Raw genomic sequence first — 18,478 nt, forward strand, 5'->3', positions numbered from 1 at the left:
TTTTAACCAAAATAAAGTCGGTTCGGTTCGATTTTTCAAAATATTGGTTCGGTTTTAACCGAATTAACCGAATAATATCACATATATTTTTTGAATTATATTATATATATATAATATAATATAATATAGATAATTAAATATAGTAAATATTAATTAAAAACACAGTCACACTCGACTAACAGGAACAAAAAGTACATAATAAATGACCTAATTCTTAAACACAAACACACTGACTCTGCTAATTAATTGATGAAGCATTCAATACGTAGGAATGGTGTAGCTTGTTACTCAATGATTTAGGTGGGAAGAAGAAGCAGCAAGGATAGTTAGCAAAGAGCAAAGACAATTAGCAAAGACTTGGAGCAGTAGAGACTTGAAAATTTCCATTAGTATATGCAAATAACTAATGACTAGGAATTCACGTTGTTGAGCACCCGTGCTATTGCAATACTGTTACTTTCTAATGCCCGAGACTTTTTTAAAAATTTTAAACTATGCGATTTGCGTTTATTAGTCATGATATGATACTTTTTTAAAACAAAAATCCGGTTTATTGAAACCGAACCGAATAAATCAAAATAATTCGGTTCGGTTTTGAACCGATCCAAATTGTTATTTCGGTCCAGTTCGGTAAAAGAAAAATTATAATTTCGGTTTTCGGTTATTTCGGTTCGGTTCGGTTTTCGATCGAAGCGAACGAATACTCAGCCTTAGAATTGACCGATTTTTGACCCGAATTGATCGATTTTTTAATCGAATCACCTGATTTTTGTTCGAATCGGCAGATTTTTGACCGCTTTTTTAAAAACACACTTTGACCCGATTTGTGATTAATTCAGACGAGATCCATATGAATTTGATGAATCGAATGATTTTTAGAACACTCGAAGATGCTATTAGCAGTGTTACAAAAACTGGGTATTAGACAAGATCGATATACTTACTGATTTAGAATTTAAAAAATTGAGATTAATCAGAAGGATTGTCCAGAATAAAAATCGAATATATTATAATATTAAATAATATTATTATGAGTATATTAGTTATTTATTAATAAATATATATTTATTATATCATAATTTCTATAATTATTCATATTTATTTGGATATAATATTTTAATTATAATAAATAATTATATATACTCCAATGACTAAAAACTTGTAAGGATTAATCCCATTTCAAAAATCAAATCTATCAGATATCTTGGAAAAAATTAATCGGGGATTAATTGGTTAAGTCGGTGATTTTTAAAAAAAGCAGCTATGAGCGGAAAAGTAAATACTTTTTTTTTTGAAAAAGAAACATTAATACTTGATAAAGCCGTGTATTCCATCTTCCCAGACGGTTCAGTCGTTGAATTACAAGACTACCCTCCACCAATTTCGTAGAATATCCCATCTATGTTCATCGTTGGAGTCCTGTAAATCGATTAAATCTTGCCCCAATACCAAATATACAATCCCTCTTGATGCATTACTTAATCATTTAATTCTATAAGCTGCGATCATATCAGATCGCTATATATACACAATACGCTGCATCTCGATTTGTATCTATCCATCTATTCACTGTTTAATTACAACACACACGCACAAAACACACAGCGTTTGTAGGATAGAAATGAACGGTGGTGTTGGAGATGTCACGGCAGCTCCGTCGGGTCCACTGCCACCGCTAGAGCGGAAATTCGGAGAACGTACCGCCGGTGAAGAGGTTCAGGAAGGTATGAAACACTCGTTACTCGTATTGGATCCGTTATTGTTCTGAGTAGTTAGTAATTGGTTAAATATTACTGATCTGTTTTTTGTTTGTTGATTGAGAAGTTGCTATCGATTTGTTTAATTAAGTGTTGCATGGATTGATTGTCTGACATATATGCTTATTAGTAGTTAATTGAACGCAATTATGTAGTGTGCGCGAAGGATAAACCCAAACACGACATTAAATCCAGCTCGTGTAACACACTTCCATGTTGTGAATATAAACAAATAAATTGTCTTATCATTTTCATGTCGTGTATGAATTCGGTCCTATTGGATAGTAAGGTGGTGCAGGACAACAATTAAAAACAAGTAAAAAGGATAGAATTATGTGGATTAACTACAGAAAGAAAATTCGCGCCTAAAGGTGATCCAATTGAAGAAAAATCACTATCAAACAAGAGACGTACAATTCTCAATTTTAATAATAATTAATCAATTCTTGTTATAAAAGATTACATAATCTTATACAGCCACGGGTAAATTTTTAAACTTAGTCACCAAGTAACAATCTCTTAATAAAGGAAACAAATTCTTTTTTACTTTCAATCACAATCTAGAATATTCCTGCATATATAAAATATAATATTAAAACAAATTACAATCTAATCCTAACTAATATTATAAAATATATATAAGCTAATATTTTAATATTTGTTCATCATTCTCCTCGCCTTTGGAAAAAACTCTTCCACTTGTTCATCATTCTCCTCGCCTTTGGAAAAAAACTCTTCCACGAGTTTTATAAAATTTGAGAATCAATGAACAAAGAGATGATTTGTAGTAGCACTCGTGTACATCCAATTCCAATCTTTGGAAGAAAAATATGATATCTCAACATGAGAATATTTCCCGATATCTTTGTATTCTCCAATAAAATCAATGCTCCACCATAATGATGTCAACATCATTCGTCACAACTTCTTCAATTTCACACACCCATTTTTATCTCTTTTTTTGATGTTGATACACTGAAATTTAGGAGATTCGACTTTACATGATTTTATCCAACAATTGAAACTAGGTTACCATGAAATTTACTTTCTTCATGCCATCGAATCGGTTCTCTTGGTACTTTTTTCCGCCCCATTTAAGTACCAAGTCATCAGGGGTGAGGGGATCCGAAAGAACCAAGAACCGAAATATGAATATTTCACACACCCATTTTTATCTCTTTTTTTGATGTTGATACACTGAAATTTAGGAGATTCGACTTTACATGATTTTATCCAACAATTGAAACTAGGTTACCATGAAATTTACTTTCTTCATGCCATCGAATCGGTTCTCTTGGTACTTTTCTCCGGCCCATTTAAGTACCAAGTCATCAGGGGTGAAGGGATCCGAAAGAACCAAGAACCGAAATATGAATATTTCAGAAACCCGATTTTGTGGAAGAACCGAACCGGAACCGAACCTAAATCTCGGTTCGGTTCGGTTTCGAACCGAAAGAATCAAAACTTTATTTTATTGCATAGTTATTTATCTTGCATATTATTTTTTGTTCAAAAAAACATTTTTTTTTACTAATTTTACTTATCAATTAAGGGTAACTTAGTTAATTTTTTTATTAGGAGTACATTATTTTGAATTTGACTACTTTTAAAGCTTTAATAAAAAATTTATTAGTAAAATAATGGAAACATCATCTATATATTTAGACATATGAATCATATATTATAACATAATATTTTTCTTGAAATTTATTATAATTGTATATATGAGAAAAAATTATAATACATAATATTATATATGTTCGGTTCGGTTCTTACGATTTTGTGATGGAACCGAACTGAGAACTAAAATTTCTAGAAAAATGGGAACCGAACCGGAACCAATTAGTTAAGAACCAAACCAGAATCAAAATTTCGGTTCTGTTCTCCATTCTGAACGTGGAAATGCTCACTCCTAGAAGTCATCAACCATAGCAAGTGTACTCTTCAGTTCATGTTTTTGGCGTCTATTATCATATCATTAAGATGCTTTATAGTTCTTGCCATGGAAATTTTTCGCTTATGCTTGTGAACAATATTATGGATACTGTTGGATGAACAATAACAAGAATACTTGTGAATTTTTGTTTTTTGGTTAAATTGTTGGAAAGGTGTTCAGTAAAATGTTTAGTTGAAGGAACGGTGGCTCCGGTACCACTTTGATGCATGACAACAATTAAAAAGAATAGAATTATGTTTATTAACTACAGAAAATCCATGCTCTAGGATTTGTCAACCGCAGAAGAGATGTTTTCTACTTGTTGGAATCATAACAAGAGAAAAACAATTTTCAATTCAGTAGTAATCAATAAATTCTTCTTATAATAAAAGATTACATCAGCTTATATAGCCACATACAAGTAAATCCTTAAATTTAGTCAACAAGTAACAATCTCCTAATAAAGGAAACAAATCCTTTCTTATTTTAAAATTCGGGAGTGAAGTGTTATAATTTGAGTTTTTTTAGATACATAAAACTTTTGTAGTTGAGTTGTTATTGTCAAAGGTGAAATAGTACGTCTAGGTTTAGCCTTAGAAATTTTACATTACATTCAGCTCTATTTCTCTACTGATATGTTTATATTGTATCACTTAATTTCATTGAACCCAGGTGCAATTTTACATCAGTTTTACATCTTGTACCCACGATAAATTACAATCCTCAAAAATGTCCAATGCAACAAACAAACAATAAGTTGCAAGATTTGTGATACTAAACATGAATTTAACACACAAAATAGTAGAGGTAAATCAATACTGTAAATATAACATAAAATCCTAATATTAATTAGGTGCGGCAACAAATACGCAATAATTAATGTATATATCATTATTATTATTATTGATATTATGAACACATCTCTATATAACATAAAAAATGGATGTTCACCGGCCATACCAATGTCTGCGCATATATGTTATCTCCGACCAATAAATAAACTTAAGTAGAAAATCCTGCATAAGTTAGTTCTGGTACAAGGTTATTATCCGATAATAAATAAGCATAAAAAAAATCACAATATCTTTTGTTGAGTAATACAATTTTAAAAATTAGTATACTAAAGATTATTGCTATAGTACAGTAATCCCCAAAGATAAATGGGACCATAACAGTAAAATTTATATTGGGCAATAATAATGTCATGTTAAATATATAAAAAAAGTTGATATATAAGTGACATTGTGATTAAAAAAGTTTCCACAGTATACTATAGGTCATCTGTGCTGATAGAACTTCTAAATTTTGCAGGACTTCATGAGAAGCATCAACGGGAACTAGAAAATTTGACACTTGCAACACATCCTTTCAAAACTATAAAATTTTTTGTTTTGGCAATAATTCAGTATCTAAAAAGAGTAATCCTGTATCTGTTGGGACATGGAGCCTGGCTTACGCTTCTTAGTAGCTTCCTGGTCGCAAGTGGGTTACTGCTAATGAACACTAATGGCCCTCATGAAAAGGTACTCCAGATTTGTAAATGTTTCTACCTTATTTGTGCTTACATATAAATCCAGAAAGGAACACTATCTTAATTACTGGCTGGAACAAGCACCATAATTTGCTTTTGATGAATTAATAGTTTCTATAAAGAAGAACCCTAAAACTCTTGCATCACAGAGTTATTTCTCTTCACAGGATTATCATACCTGTTGAAGATAAAACCTCTTGAAGATTTTGTTTTTGACAGTTTCCTAAGTGCAAATTCATCTTCTTTTGTTTTTTTAATTATCAGCAAATTCTTCTATGGTATTTATAAAGTTTCTAACAGGCAGTTATTTAACATACTTTTAATTTTTTGTCTTCACATTTTGCAGCATTTTGAGGAGGTAATCCACTATCTAGAGTTTGGACTGTGGTGGGTGGCCCTCGGTGTTGCATCTTCAATTGGTCTTGGTGAGAATAGTTGTTTTATTTTGTAATATAATTTATTGACAATGACTTTTACATGCTGCAAATGATCAAGAATTAGAGTTGTATTCCCTCCCAACTGATTCTTTCATCTAAGTTGTCATTTTTGTTAATAAAATAGGAGTACATGCCAGAAGACAATAGTCGATAGATGATTCTTATCAAATTTATGCCATTACTGCTATTCCTATATCTCAAATATGCAAGTATTTGGTACTTGATGCTTTTCTGAGTGATGAATGTTAGCATATAATTAAATCTTATGGAAATATGTTTTGTAATGTCTATAGTACTATTTATCAGATCGATAAATAATTCTTGAAATATTGTTTGTCTTTTTAGGAGGTTGATAACTTATGTTTTGTATTTTAATTATCCGACGCAGAAGCATGATATTATCATGTTTGCTTATTTGTATCTCTCTTAAGTGTTTTTTGTTGAATTCGGATACATAGCACCCTGCCTACAGATCTGGGATGGAAATCTTATGCCATCTATATAATACTTTGTGCAGGATCCGGGCTACATACTTTTGTCTTATATTTAGGTCCTCATATAGCCTTTTTCACGATAAAAGCAATGCAATGTGGCCGGGTGGACATTAAAAGTGCTCCATATGATACAATACAGTTGAATAGAGGGCCTTCATGGCTTAGGAAGGATTGCTCAGAATTTGGTCCTCCTGTTTTTACATTGTCACAGGGCTTGCGGGTTCCACTTAGCAGTATACTGCCGCATGTCCAGTTAGAGGCTATTTTGTGGGGTTTGGGAACTGCGCTAGGAGAGCTACCTCCATACTTTATTTCAAGAGCAGGTACTGAGCACCAAGGGACTTTTGAATCCCCCCTTTCTAATTATTATAAGACTGTTTTCGAAGAACCAGTCACGAGACAATTATCCGTAATATTTGAAGTGTATGTTGTATAGCCATATCATGTTTGCTGGGTACTTGATTCATTGGACTTGAGTGGAGTTTTAAGAGTTTAGGTAGAAATTTGTTTGTTATCCGGAACTAGTGCCTTCATGTCATTAGAAAACCTTGTAGTTCATTCCGTTTCACAAATATATATTCAGTCTGTTTGTTACCTACCTTGTGCATGTCCTACACCTATTTACAGCATGTACCTTTATATAAAGGTAGATTATTTGGAAATCTCTAGACTTGATTAATCTGAGCTATCTGTATTCAGTAAGACTACACTAGTTGTAAACGGCTTGATTTTATGCCCAACTACATTTTGAAGGTAGTTCACAGGATTCACTGTTGTCAACATTGAGTTTTGAATTGCACAGTGAAAAATTTCGTTCTTTGTTTACTTGATAAGTGAGTAGAAGCCTGGAGGGCAAGTATCATGTGCTTTCAAAATTAGTGTAATGCTAAGAGGGCTGGACACCTAATATTTACACCAAAGAGGAGGCTTAATAGATGTATGAACTTCATCCAGCTGTTTGCGATTATAATCCTCTTATTTCCTGTAGCCATGGAGGTTGTTCATATTGTTGTATAAATTTTATAAAGGTCGGACTATATTTGTAAACTTATAATGTTTGGTTGAGCTTCAGCGCATAATACCTTGCTACTATCTCAAATGTTTATAAGGTTCTGGTTTCTTATACAATGTCTTAATTGGTTCCTTTTCAATAATACATTTGTCTAGTCGGTGATAGTGCTATGCTTACATAGTTACATGTTAAATATTTGTCTCTGTGTAGCAAGTTTATCAGGTAGCACATTGGATATGGAAGAATTAGATACATCCTCTTCTGAAGATGAAGGGCGGATAGCTTCGCTTTTGAATCGATTTAAGCGCTGGTTTCTGTCACATGCACAATATCTAAACTTCTTTACCATTCTATTGCTTGCATCGGTTAGTTGGATACTACTAATGCTCTATCTGATCTTGAAACTTACTAGATCTTTTCTTTCAAGTAAAATACAGTATTTGAATTTGAGTATCTACAAAGCTCTGATGCACTATATGATTCCCTTTTGTAACCTAGAATTTCTAATAACTAATATGTACTTTTACAGGTGCCAAATCCTTTGTTTGACCTTGCTGGCATAATGTGTGGACAGTTCGGTATTCCTTTCTGGGAGTTTTTTCTTGCAACAATGATCGGAAAAGCAATTGTTAAAACACATATACAGGTTTGTGAAGGACATCTTGAATCCTTATTTTATTTTCCACAAATTGGATGAAGTTGAGAATCTGTTTACTCGGTGGCTTATGTAATGGGAATGGGATATATTAAAACCTGCTTTGACTCATCAAGTCATCACTATCCCCTGTATATTTAACTCGATATGTCAACAGGATTTTTTTTTTGTTTTGAGTGCCCTTATTTCTTTACTTTTATATAAATTGTTGTGAATAATATTTTCTGCAGACTGTGTTCATCATCTCAGTGTGCAACAATCAGCTACTGGACTGGATAGAGAACGAGTTAATATGGCTTCTTAGCCATGTACCTGGTTTTGATTCCATTCTTCCCGGACTTGTGGCAAAACTGCATGCAATGAAAGAGAAATATATGACATCACCGCCTCCGGTGACCACAAATATTAAGGTATTCCTGCTTACACATTATGTTGACTCCACTGTAAGTGTCCACCATATACATAGTGCCCGTTTTGGAAATCTTAAAATAGGTAACTTATGACTTGAAATAAATAAGCGACTTATAAGTGATAAGTAGATGATACTTATAACTTATAAGTAATGTAAGTGTTTGGATAATTTTACTTATAATTCCGATTTTTTTATATTAAATGAATTAAAATAAATAATTTTAGATTTAAATATCTTAATTCGTGAATTTTAAATTAGATTAATATTTAAAAACATATATTTTAAAACTTAAGTTAATAAAAAATGAAAAATCAAAATAAGTTGAGAAAAAGTACGTCGTCACCAACATTAACTTATAAATTCAACTTATATGGGGTCGACAAACACCCGTCAATAAGGTATTACGAACTTATAAGCCGTAAGTAACTTAAAAGTTGTCAAACAGACAGGCCCATAGTGTTAGACTTGTATTTATATTGAAAATTTGCACGATTTTTACCCAAAATAAAGTGCGAGTGACTATACAGAGTGTCGAGTCGAATTAAAGAGCCTTGCTAACATAGGTTATTCAAGACATGTGATTTCTCCGGTTTAAAGTTACACAGTAATATTTTGATATCCATCCATATCTTTCTCAGGTGGACAAGTGGGATCTGTCATTAGCTTCGGTCTGGAATGCTGTTGTGTGGTTGATGCTCATGAACTTTCTTGTTAAGATCGTCACTTCAACTGCACAAAGATATCTTAAGAAGCAGCAGGAGAGAGAGTTGGCTGCTGTCACGAGTCCGGAGCTGCCGGCAGCAGGCACCTCAAACAATACTGATCACTAGGTCTAGATAGAGCTGCTAAGTTGCCTTTTTTTACTTGGTAGTTGCAGTTAGGAAATTATGACTTCAGCATTATTTATAGTCACAATTAAAGTCGGAAAGAGCTTTCGCAAATCGCAGCAACAAAGATACCCCAAAATATTGTAAAGAAAGCACATATGTTGCTAACTAAGTTGAAACGTGATGTTGGGAAAGCATCTGTGTTGGGAGAGAAATTACTGTTGTCATTGTTATATGTATTGGGATGAAAAGACGAAGATCTCATCATTCTTTGTCAATGGCAGACATATCACATATGCAATGCTAGCCTTGTGCCCCTTATTTGTTGTGTTTCCCAGTTCCATCCCCATGAAGTTAACAATAACCAAACGAATATTCAACATGGCTTTAAAGGCAAAGTATAGGGTATCTACCCAGGGCTCAATTTTAAAAGAAAATTTTGTTGTGTTTTTCAAATTTTTTTGTTTTGGTAAGATAAATATGTAAAAGAATAGTTTAATACATAATAATATAAAATTAAAGATAATACTTTTAAGTAACAAGTCAAAGCCGTGTATATACTTTTAAGCTACTAGCCGCTGATTATTCATAATATATGTTCATTCAACTTAATTTGTTGTGCTATTTAAAGAAGCCTTAAATAAATTATAAACAAGCAGTTGATTCATATCAATACATGAATACTGTAGATTGTGTATTCTGGTTGGATTCAAAATTTTTGTTTTCACGGTGCTGCACTGGTTGACAGGTCTCCTTCTCGAATTGGTGTAATTGGGCTGTAATTTATTTTTGAGTGTTTTTTTTTTTGCCAACATTTTTGAGTGTTTTGAATGTTGAATCCTGCTTTGTTAAAATATAATGGGTACTTTGTCACCCATTTTGTACCTGTTTATATGCTTATTGCGGAGGTAACAAGGTAACTCTTACCTTTCAAGTACTGCAAATACGAAGAAGCATTTGCAAGGAGTTTATATGGAATTTGATCTATTATGCATTACTCAATTGAAATATTAAGTTTCTTATCTACTGTGGTATACATGTCCAATCTTATCTCTATGGTTGCAGGATTGCAGGATGGCCCATCTTTTGTAATGATCACTAAAATAGCATGGAACTGGAGATGATTCTATTATAAATTTATAGGAACAGAAAAGTGAAATTTCACATGTGAAACCACTAAAGATGAAGACATGGCAAGAAAGTCCAGTCTCTTTACAAACCTCATCCTGATAAATTATCATGTCTCATTCCTTTTTAGGCGCGGCGAGAAGCTATTGTTTTATTAATAAACAATACTCCGCTTTTAGCAATTATTTTCAAATACGTTGGAGTTTGGACAGTTTAGTTACTAGATTAGTATCGGGGCGGATTCTCGGTTAATATTTAGTTTATTTGAAATAAACGTGTTAGTTTAGTAACAGTTATTTTAAATAATTTTTTGTATATGTTATATAAAGGTCATAAAAAGATTTTATTGTACAAATTTTACTTAAAATTTAATAATATTGTGAATTAGTCAAAAAATTAAAAATGAGTGAGTAATTAGAATTACATAGGATTAAAAATGTGAGTAATTAGAATTAAATGGGATGAAAAATGGGAAAGAGAGAATTAATGAAGATTAATGAGTGAGAAATGAAGGATGAGAATTAATGAACAAGAGAAAGAGAGGATATGAAAGAGGAGATTTTAAAGTTATATAAAAATTGGGATTAAATAAGAAATTGACACATAAGCAACCATGACATCATCATAACATAATAACTTAGACACATTGGCTAGGATGACATCAGTTATATTATGTTTTAGTATAGACTAGCCTATAACCCGTGCGATGTACGGTTGTTTTAATTAATTATCATTTAAATATTTTTTTTAAATATGACTTAAGAATACCCAAATTTTTATTAAAATAGCTATTTATGATTAGTTGGCATGTGAAAATATGTAAATAGTTTGTTAAAACAATTAGAGTTATTAAATTAGGTTTTAAAATATATAGGTTCAGAACTTGGTCCAACTAAATAGTTTCAAAAAATATAATCCATGTCCAAGTCAATAGGTCATGTTTTAATTAGAATACTTTAGGGCTCATTTGTTTATCCCTTATTACAACTGAATGGGCCTATATGAGTGATTCATATATGTTCATATCGTTTGGCTCTCCAATCTACAGCTGGACGAATCTTTTCTATCACTGATTGATCCATACTCAAACTCCTCCCTGAACTCATTCATATAACGTGATACACCTGGATTATCGTTAGGTTTTTTTTCCGCGAAAATAACCGCTGCATCAAGAACAAGTACTTACAGAGTAAAATCATATCATATATATCTTTGATGCCCATAGTTTTAATTGTATGATTTTTATCAAGTGCTTGCTTATTTGATTGTGTTCTTTTTAGCCATATGCTTAACATATTTTTTGATTATATTTAGAATTCTAGATATCATAGTTGCAAGTGGTTGTCTATATGTAGAACTAGACTAGAATATTTTAGAGTTCACTGTGTTTTTGGCCATCAATATTCGCTTGATGAAGCTAAGTAATAAGATTGGGATCGTTGTGTTTTGGCAATCCCAGTGACAGACCGGGTTCAGGGCATGGTGGGTAGTAAGTGATAGACGTCAATACTTATGATTGGATGCTTAATTGAACTAGAAAGGTTTAAACTTTATTGTGCACCTGTTTTGATTTTTATGTTATATAGTTCTGGATATTTAGTGCTTATGCTTGCGAAATAAAAAAATACATTTTTACTTGCTCTGCAGTTCTGCAATTTGATTGTAGTTGTAATATAGTTCTGGATATTTAGTGTAGCTTTAAGTTCTTGCATAATCTGGATATTCAATGTAACTTTGTAGTTGTAATTTGATTGTAGTTGTAATATAGTTCTGGATATTTAGTTTAGCTTTAAGTTCTCTAAGTATATATATTTATTGACTCAACATTTATTGTTTTTTATGTAACTTAAGAAAGATTGTAACAATATATTTCCCCAGAAAATAGTGTGGTTTGACATCTTATCTGAGTTGTATGAAAAATGGAAAGCTAAAGCCTACAGTGTGATAAAAGAAAAGGAGATAAAAAGTCTAGGCAGTATAGATTTCTCTTTTTTGTTGAAAGCCAAATAGGTATAATGTGCAAATAATATGTAGTGTATAGTTTATGAAAACAGGTCAGTTAACCCTGCCCTTAAGCACATGTTAACTCTTGTTCTTGACTTATCAAAACTTCACATGGCTTCGTATGATTGTATGGTCTATGAGTTCTGTATCATACACCCCCTCATTCATCTCCCCCCTAGGTTTTTATTAAGTTTTGTCTTAGCCAGTTGTGCAAGTCTACCCCTGGCCTGGAATATTGATTGGAAGAAATATAAGCAGTACTAGTTGATGCTCCAGGCTCCGGCTAAGAACAAACCAATCTTGCCCTTTATCTCCATCTAAGAATAAACCAATTTTGTTATTTTGTATGACCAGTTACATGTTTAAAAAGTATCCACTAGAAGTCTGGTGTCTAGAAATACAATACTGAACTCCATATTTAGAGGTTAGAGCTACTAAAAACAATGTCTCAGTTTGATACAAATGTAATTTTAGTTTTTAGTTACAAATATAGGAAGTGCTTGTCTTCACACTTCTCATGCTACTGTTTGGCTTTGTCACATTTTTCAATTGCCTTTTAAATCTGTGGCTGAATTGCTTTTATTAGAAGGATACAATACATGTTTCTATGCTTGCGGCATATGAATTGGACATTGTCAGAACATGCTAAATAATGTGCAGTTGTTTAACTTGCTAACTTTGTGTGTGTGTGTGTTTGAGAGAGAGAGCATGCTCAATGCTACTTGTCAACCTATATTTACTTCCTACTGCAAGCATTTATATATTCACCAGCTAGCATTGTCAGTCCATTTAGTTTTATACCAGCCATCTAATATATATGTCTCGGTTTAATACAAATGTAATTTTAGTTTTTAGTTACAGATATAGGAAATGTTTCTGTTCTTGTACATATCAAACAATTGTTACAACATAAACATATACTCAGTCTTTTTTCTTACATCATTTTTCTACTTTTATTTCATCGTATATTTAATCCTATGATTTTATTATGTGTAATTATTGTCGTATCAATATTTATACATCGTCAGTTTTTTTATTTATTTTCAGGTTTATAATTTTTTTTTGTTTCCTACTACAACTCTATATGATCACACTGATAACTAAGTTGTATCTTTTAAGTAATGCTTTATCTTTTTGCCTGTTTTATCTGAATCAAAATTGTGTGTTCTGTTTGGTCCTGGGTGTGGAGTCATATAGTTTGTCCTCTGCTAATTACTTATTTATTTGTCAATGTTTAAATATCTTGTAATGAACATTGATATGGTTCTCAGTACAATGTAATTCAGTTTACATTTTTTAATCATTCACTATTATTTTCTACAGGTTGAATATGGAGACTATGGATCAACTTTTATGTGTCATTCTTGTGTATTATTATTTTTAAAAAAATCGTGCAAGGAATATATCAAGGTTAAAAGACAATACTTCAGCTTTGGGTGGACATGCATATACACGTGAGTTGTTAAATGGTTCAAATACACAATGTCAAGATATGATGCGTCTCTCTCGTGTTGCATATATACAACTTTGTAACCTCTTTAAGCAGCGAAGTTGAGTTGAAGATAGTCGAAATGCAACTGTTGAAGATAAAACTGCTATATTTTTGCATGTTATAAGCCATAATGATCGCTTTATAAAGGTGAAAAACAGATTTCAACACTCCACGGAAACAGTTCACAGGTATTTTCATGAGGTGTTGAATGGAATGATGGAAATTGTCAAAGAAGTCATAGTCCTTACGCCATATGACCAAAATACCAATATATCAAAAAGACAGAAAAAACTACTAAAAATATTTTGAGTAAGTTATAAAATGTCATTTTATTTATTTTATTACAAAGTAAATATAATGTATCAATATAGTAATAAAAAATACATATATCCTTATATTACATGGGGCAATTGGTGCATTGGATGGAACCCTTATTCATGCGATTGTTCCAGCTAGTCAACAAGCTCGCTATAGAGGACGAGGAAGGGGTGAATGCTATCAAAATGTACTAGGAATATGTGATTTCAACATGATATTCACATTTTTTTGCGCCGGATGGGAAGGGGTTGCACATGATTCAAGAATTTGACAGAAGTTGTGGCTGATACTGATTCCGGTTTTCCACTACCACCCCCAAGTATGTATCTTTTTATATGCTTTACAATCTAATTTTTTTAATAAATATTTCATATTAATAATATCAAAACATATTATTATATTAACTGCAGATAAATATTATCTTTGTGATGCTGCATATTCAAACACTCGTGGTTTTCTAACTCCATATAAAAACACAAGATATTGGCAAGCTGATTTTCAGGGACGACGTGCTTTGACTAAGGAGGAAAAATTTAATCATGCTCATGCACAACTGAGAAATGTTATAGAGAGTGCATATGGTGTTTTGAAAGCACGATTTCCTATATTAAAACAAATGCCTCCTTACACGTTTTCGACGCAAAGAGATATCGTTATTGCATGTTTTGCGGTCCATAATTTTATAAGGTTGTAAAAAATAGAAGATGAATTATTTGATCAATGTGACAACAATGTCTCGAGTGATAGTAATGGAGAAGAAAATGAAGAAATGGTAGAAGAGACCGAATATGAATCAGAACGAAATTTACAAGGAACACAATTCATGAGTAGTTTACGTGATCAAATTGTTTTGAAACTTTCACCAAATTCATAAACTTTGTACTCCACTTTAGTTTTATTATGACATGATAACTACTTGTTATGATTTTATATTTTTGTTTGTTAAAATTTGTTCAAATTAGATGTAATATTTTTTGAAAAAATGGCATCCAGATAAGAATTTTTTTTTACCAAACAATATTATTCATTCAGAATTCAGATTTTTTATTCCTTCAGATTATTCAGAAATATTATTCATTCAGAATTAAAATATTCAGATTTTCCAAATGACCCCTTAATTGAACATTATTTAGGTTGGTGGGATTTTATTTTAATAAAAACATTATGGATATTAAAGGCATAGGAAACCCCGTTATATCAACCAACTCAAAGTAATTATATTTAGTTTATTTTAATTTTAATTTTAGCTCCAATGGAACATTATTTTATTTTGACTCAGATGAGTTGTATATATTATTTTGTGTTATTTCAGTGTCATTATATTGACTAACGAATTATCTTTCATATTTTAGCTTTGTTTTAACCTGATTCAATAGTATAATTTTTTTAAAAATGCTTTAGTATTATATATTATTTCGTGTGAAAAAATGCCCACAATACACTACTTCCAGTTTCAAGTGCCCAAAATATCCATTGCCGGTACGCCCAAAATGCCCACTGATTATGAATGTGTAGCATGCGTATTCTATTTATTTTTTTGTAAATTCTCACATTCGTATTCACTATATACAGTAACACGAATACACATGTTGAAAATGCGCATTTCGTTACTGTAGACGAAGATGCGTATTCTTTATAAAATATGAATATCAATATTTTATCTTTAATATAACAGTATAACATAAAACCCATTACGATGCACGTTTGTATATAATTTTATATATATTTAGTAAAAAGTTAATATGGATTGAATTCTTAATTTGTTCATTTAAATTTTTTAAATATTATGATTTAATGATAAATATATGAATACATGTATATGTTCATAAATTTTTTAATTTGAGGAATTCGAAAAAAGATAATATTGGATTAAATATAATTAAATTGATATTTATATGAGTATTTACAAAAAATATTATAATTTAAGTAAAAGTTTTATTTCAGATCAATAGTCTACAAATTATGCGTAATCTCATATAAATTTTATTTTATCTTCGATAAAAAATTTACATTATTGTGCCCCGTATCAATGATTTATTTTATTGTGTTTTAAGCGAAGACCCAAATCAATAATATACATTATTGTGTTTTAACTTAGACCCGTTACACAAAGCAAATTCAGCTAAGTATTTCTAGTTTAATTGTAATTATTTTTAGCCTGGACTATTATTATAATTTTGTTTTAACCCAAATAAATTAATAGTATATATAATTTTGTTTAAGTTGGTCGAATTATACTTTAATTTTGATTTTATTTTAGATAATAAAACAGTTAAAAAACTATTTTGTTTCTAATTTTTAGCATGATAAATAGGTTATGTTATTTTGTTTTAACTCGACTCAACAATATATATTTTTCAACCATTATTATTAAACAAATATAATTAATTTTAATTTTTTATTGTATATTTTATTATATCCCTGATCAATAGTATAATTGTTTTAGCCTGAATAAAGAGAATAGATTATTTTATTTTATCTCGATACCATTAAATCGAGCAGTAAATTATTTTCTGATTGTATGAATATAAATACATATAATATCTGTATATATAACAGATTATTATAATATATTTGACATTTTAATTAAATATTAAATAAATTGGTTATTATAATAGAGAGTGTTTTAGAATTTTAATTAAATAAAAAATAAACTAACAAAATAAGTTGACTTCAATATAGAATTCCATATGAATTAGAATTCAAATTGATTTGACTTTAATATCAGTTAGAATAATGTAGAATTCAGTGTGAATTAGAATTTAAATTGCTAAACTAAGTTGATTTCGATATCAATTAGAATTAGAATTAGAAGTAGAATTTACCGATGAACCAACCCGACAACCAAACTTTTAATGTTCCGTCTTTAACATGATAATATAAATTATTCCATGTACAATATACAGTTTACTTTTAATATTTATTATTTTATGTATTTGTATATTATTATTTTTGTAACAAAAAACAGGTACTGTACCAAAATTTTTAATGTTACGTTTTTTATATAATAGTAATAGATAAATTTGGAAAATCGAAATAAATTGGTTAAAATATTAATTTTTTATTTATCAGGCAATTTCTTAAAATCTGTGTGATCGGTCGGTGAGATATTTTTACTAATATTTTCATAGAGCAGTGTTAAGAATTCAAAATTATGTATAAAAAGAAATTTTAAAATGATATAACATATGTGATATGTCACTTTGGATAATTTTAATTTTTAAAATTGATATAAATGTAATAAATACGTCTTATTAAGTATATTATGACCAATAAAAATATATCACATCATATTTTAAAACTGTTTTGAATCCAAATTTAGGTAGCTAATATTTATCATTTTTATAACTAGGGGACATATCTTCGTATTTACAATTATATTTGTGGTGTCCAACAATCAAGTTATCCAAGATAATCACGAGTGATGGTTAGTAATGACAAATACATATGTGGATGTATCATGTATGTATCTATCTCCAAAAGAACAGCTGACAAATATTCCTTTTTTGTCGCTGCCTATTACTATCGCTATTTTAGTACCTGCTTTACAAACAACACAATCGACAACAATTCTGATTTCTATACATTTAACAGCAGTGTTGAATTATTTTTTGAAAGAAACAGCAGTGTTAGTTGATTAAATTATGTAATATTTCATATTTATCAGGAGAAAAATGGTAAAAGTCTCCCTTTTTTTGTAAAACAAAGTAGTGTCAAATTCCCGATATTAAATACATATTAAAAATTAAAATGATGTCGTATAGGTAATGTTTCACATTGTTTTTTTTAAACAACGTACTTGCATCAAGTTTTAATCAAAATCAAGGTTACAAATAAAAAACTTCGGATCAGTAAAAAATCACTCTGTAAAATCTGATATATAATATGACATTTTTGCCAAGTTATGAGTAATATTATTTGCAGACCTGTGTACAGATTAAATTAAATCTTTGTCAAAATATTTAATAATATCACCATAGTACTCAACGAGTAGATGAAAAGAAGTGTTGCATTCTTTCGCATTAACTGCATCTACCAGTAATTTCGCATTACATTTAAAAATACACTTGTGTCGTTTTCAAAATTTTGTCCAAGTTAGGGCCTCCTTTCGACCTGCTTCCCTTGATTGTAAGCTTCCTCGTAAAACATTACCTCTCGCCTAGAGGTTAGCAAAATCGAATCGAAAAACCGAACCGAACCGAACCGGTAAATTTCGGTTCGGTTTGGTTTAAGTTGTTGACGGAGGAATTTGGGAGTAACAAAATTTGAGGTTCGTAGCCGGAAACAAGATTTGTGACGGAGGTTTTTCGTCGGAAATGTGAATAGTAACCGGTGGATCCGATGAACAGTATTCGTCGGAAAAGATGAACAGTGTTTGGTGGTGGTGATTATTGGGGGCTGAGATTGCTTAGGGTTAGCGGTGGGTCCTTTGCGCTCTCGATTCTGACCCCCTACAATTTGCCTACGTATCCCTA

At 30.8% G+C, this 18,478-nt stretch overlaps 1 protein-coding gene across 1 annotated transcript; it reads left to right on the forward strand.

Moving 5' to 3' along the window:
* The first annotated feature begins 1,337 nt into the window (after positions 1-1,337).
* Positions 1,338-9,382, forward strand: LOC141690293 (vacuole membrane protein KMS1-like). Its single transcript, XM_074495017.1, has 8 exons — positions 1,338-1,724; positions 5,005-5,216; positions 5,571-5,649; positions 6,179-6,478; positions 7,378-7,532; positions 7,697-7,813; positions 8,053-8,232; positions 8,873-9,382. Exons 1-8 carry the CDS (start codon positions 1,622-1,624, stop codon positions 9,062-9,064), a joined length of 1,338 nt encoding a protein of 445 aa, XP_074351118.1. The 5' UTR covers positions 1,338-1,621; the 3' UTR covers positions 9,065-9,382.
* Positions 9,383-18,478: the final 9,096 nt, after the last annotated feature.

This window comes from Apium graveolens, chromosome 10, assembly GCF_009905375.1.
Source record: "Apium graveolens cultivar Ventura chromosome 10, ASM990537v1, whole genome shotgun sequence".
Lineage (NCBI taxonomy): Eukaryota > Viridiplantae > Streptophyta > Magnoliopsida > Apiales > Apiaceae > Apium > Apium graveolens.

Excerpts from the sequence above, each read along its gene's own strand:
- LOC141690293 (XM_074495017.1), top strand. The coding sequence starts at position 1,622 with ATGAACGGTGGTGTTGGAGATGTCACGGCAGCTCCGTCGGGTCCACTG. Across the intron at positions 1,725-5,004 it reads CGGTGAAGAGGTTCAGGAAG|GACTTCATGAGAAGCATCAA; the intron begins GTATGAAACACT and ends TAAATTTTGCAG. Across the intron at positions 5,650-6,178 it reads TGCATCTTCAATTGGTCTTG|GATCCGGGCTACATACTTTT; the intron begins GTGAGAATAGTT and ends TACTTTGTGCAG.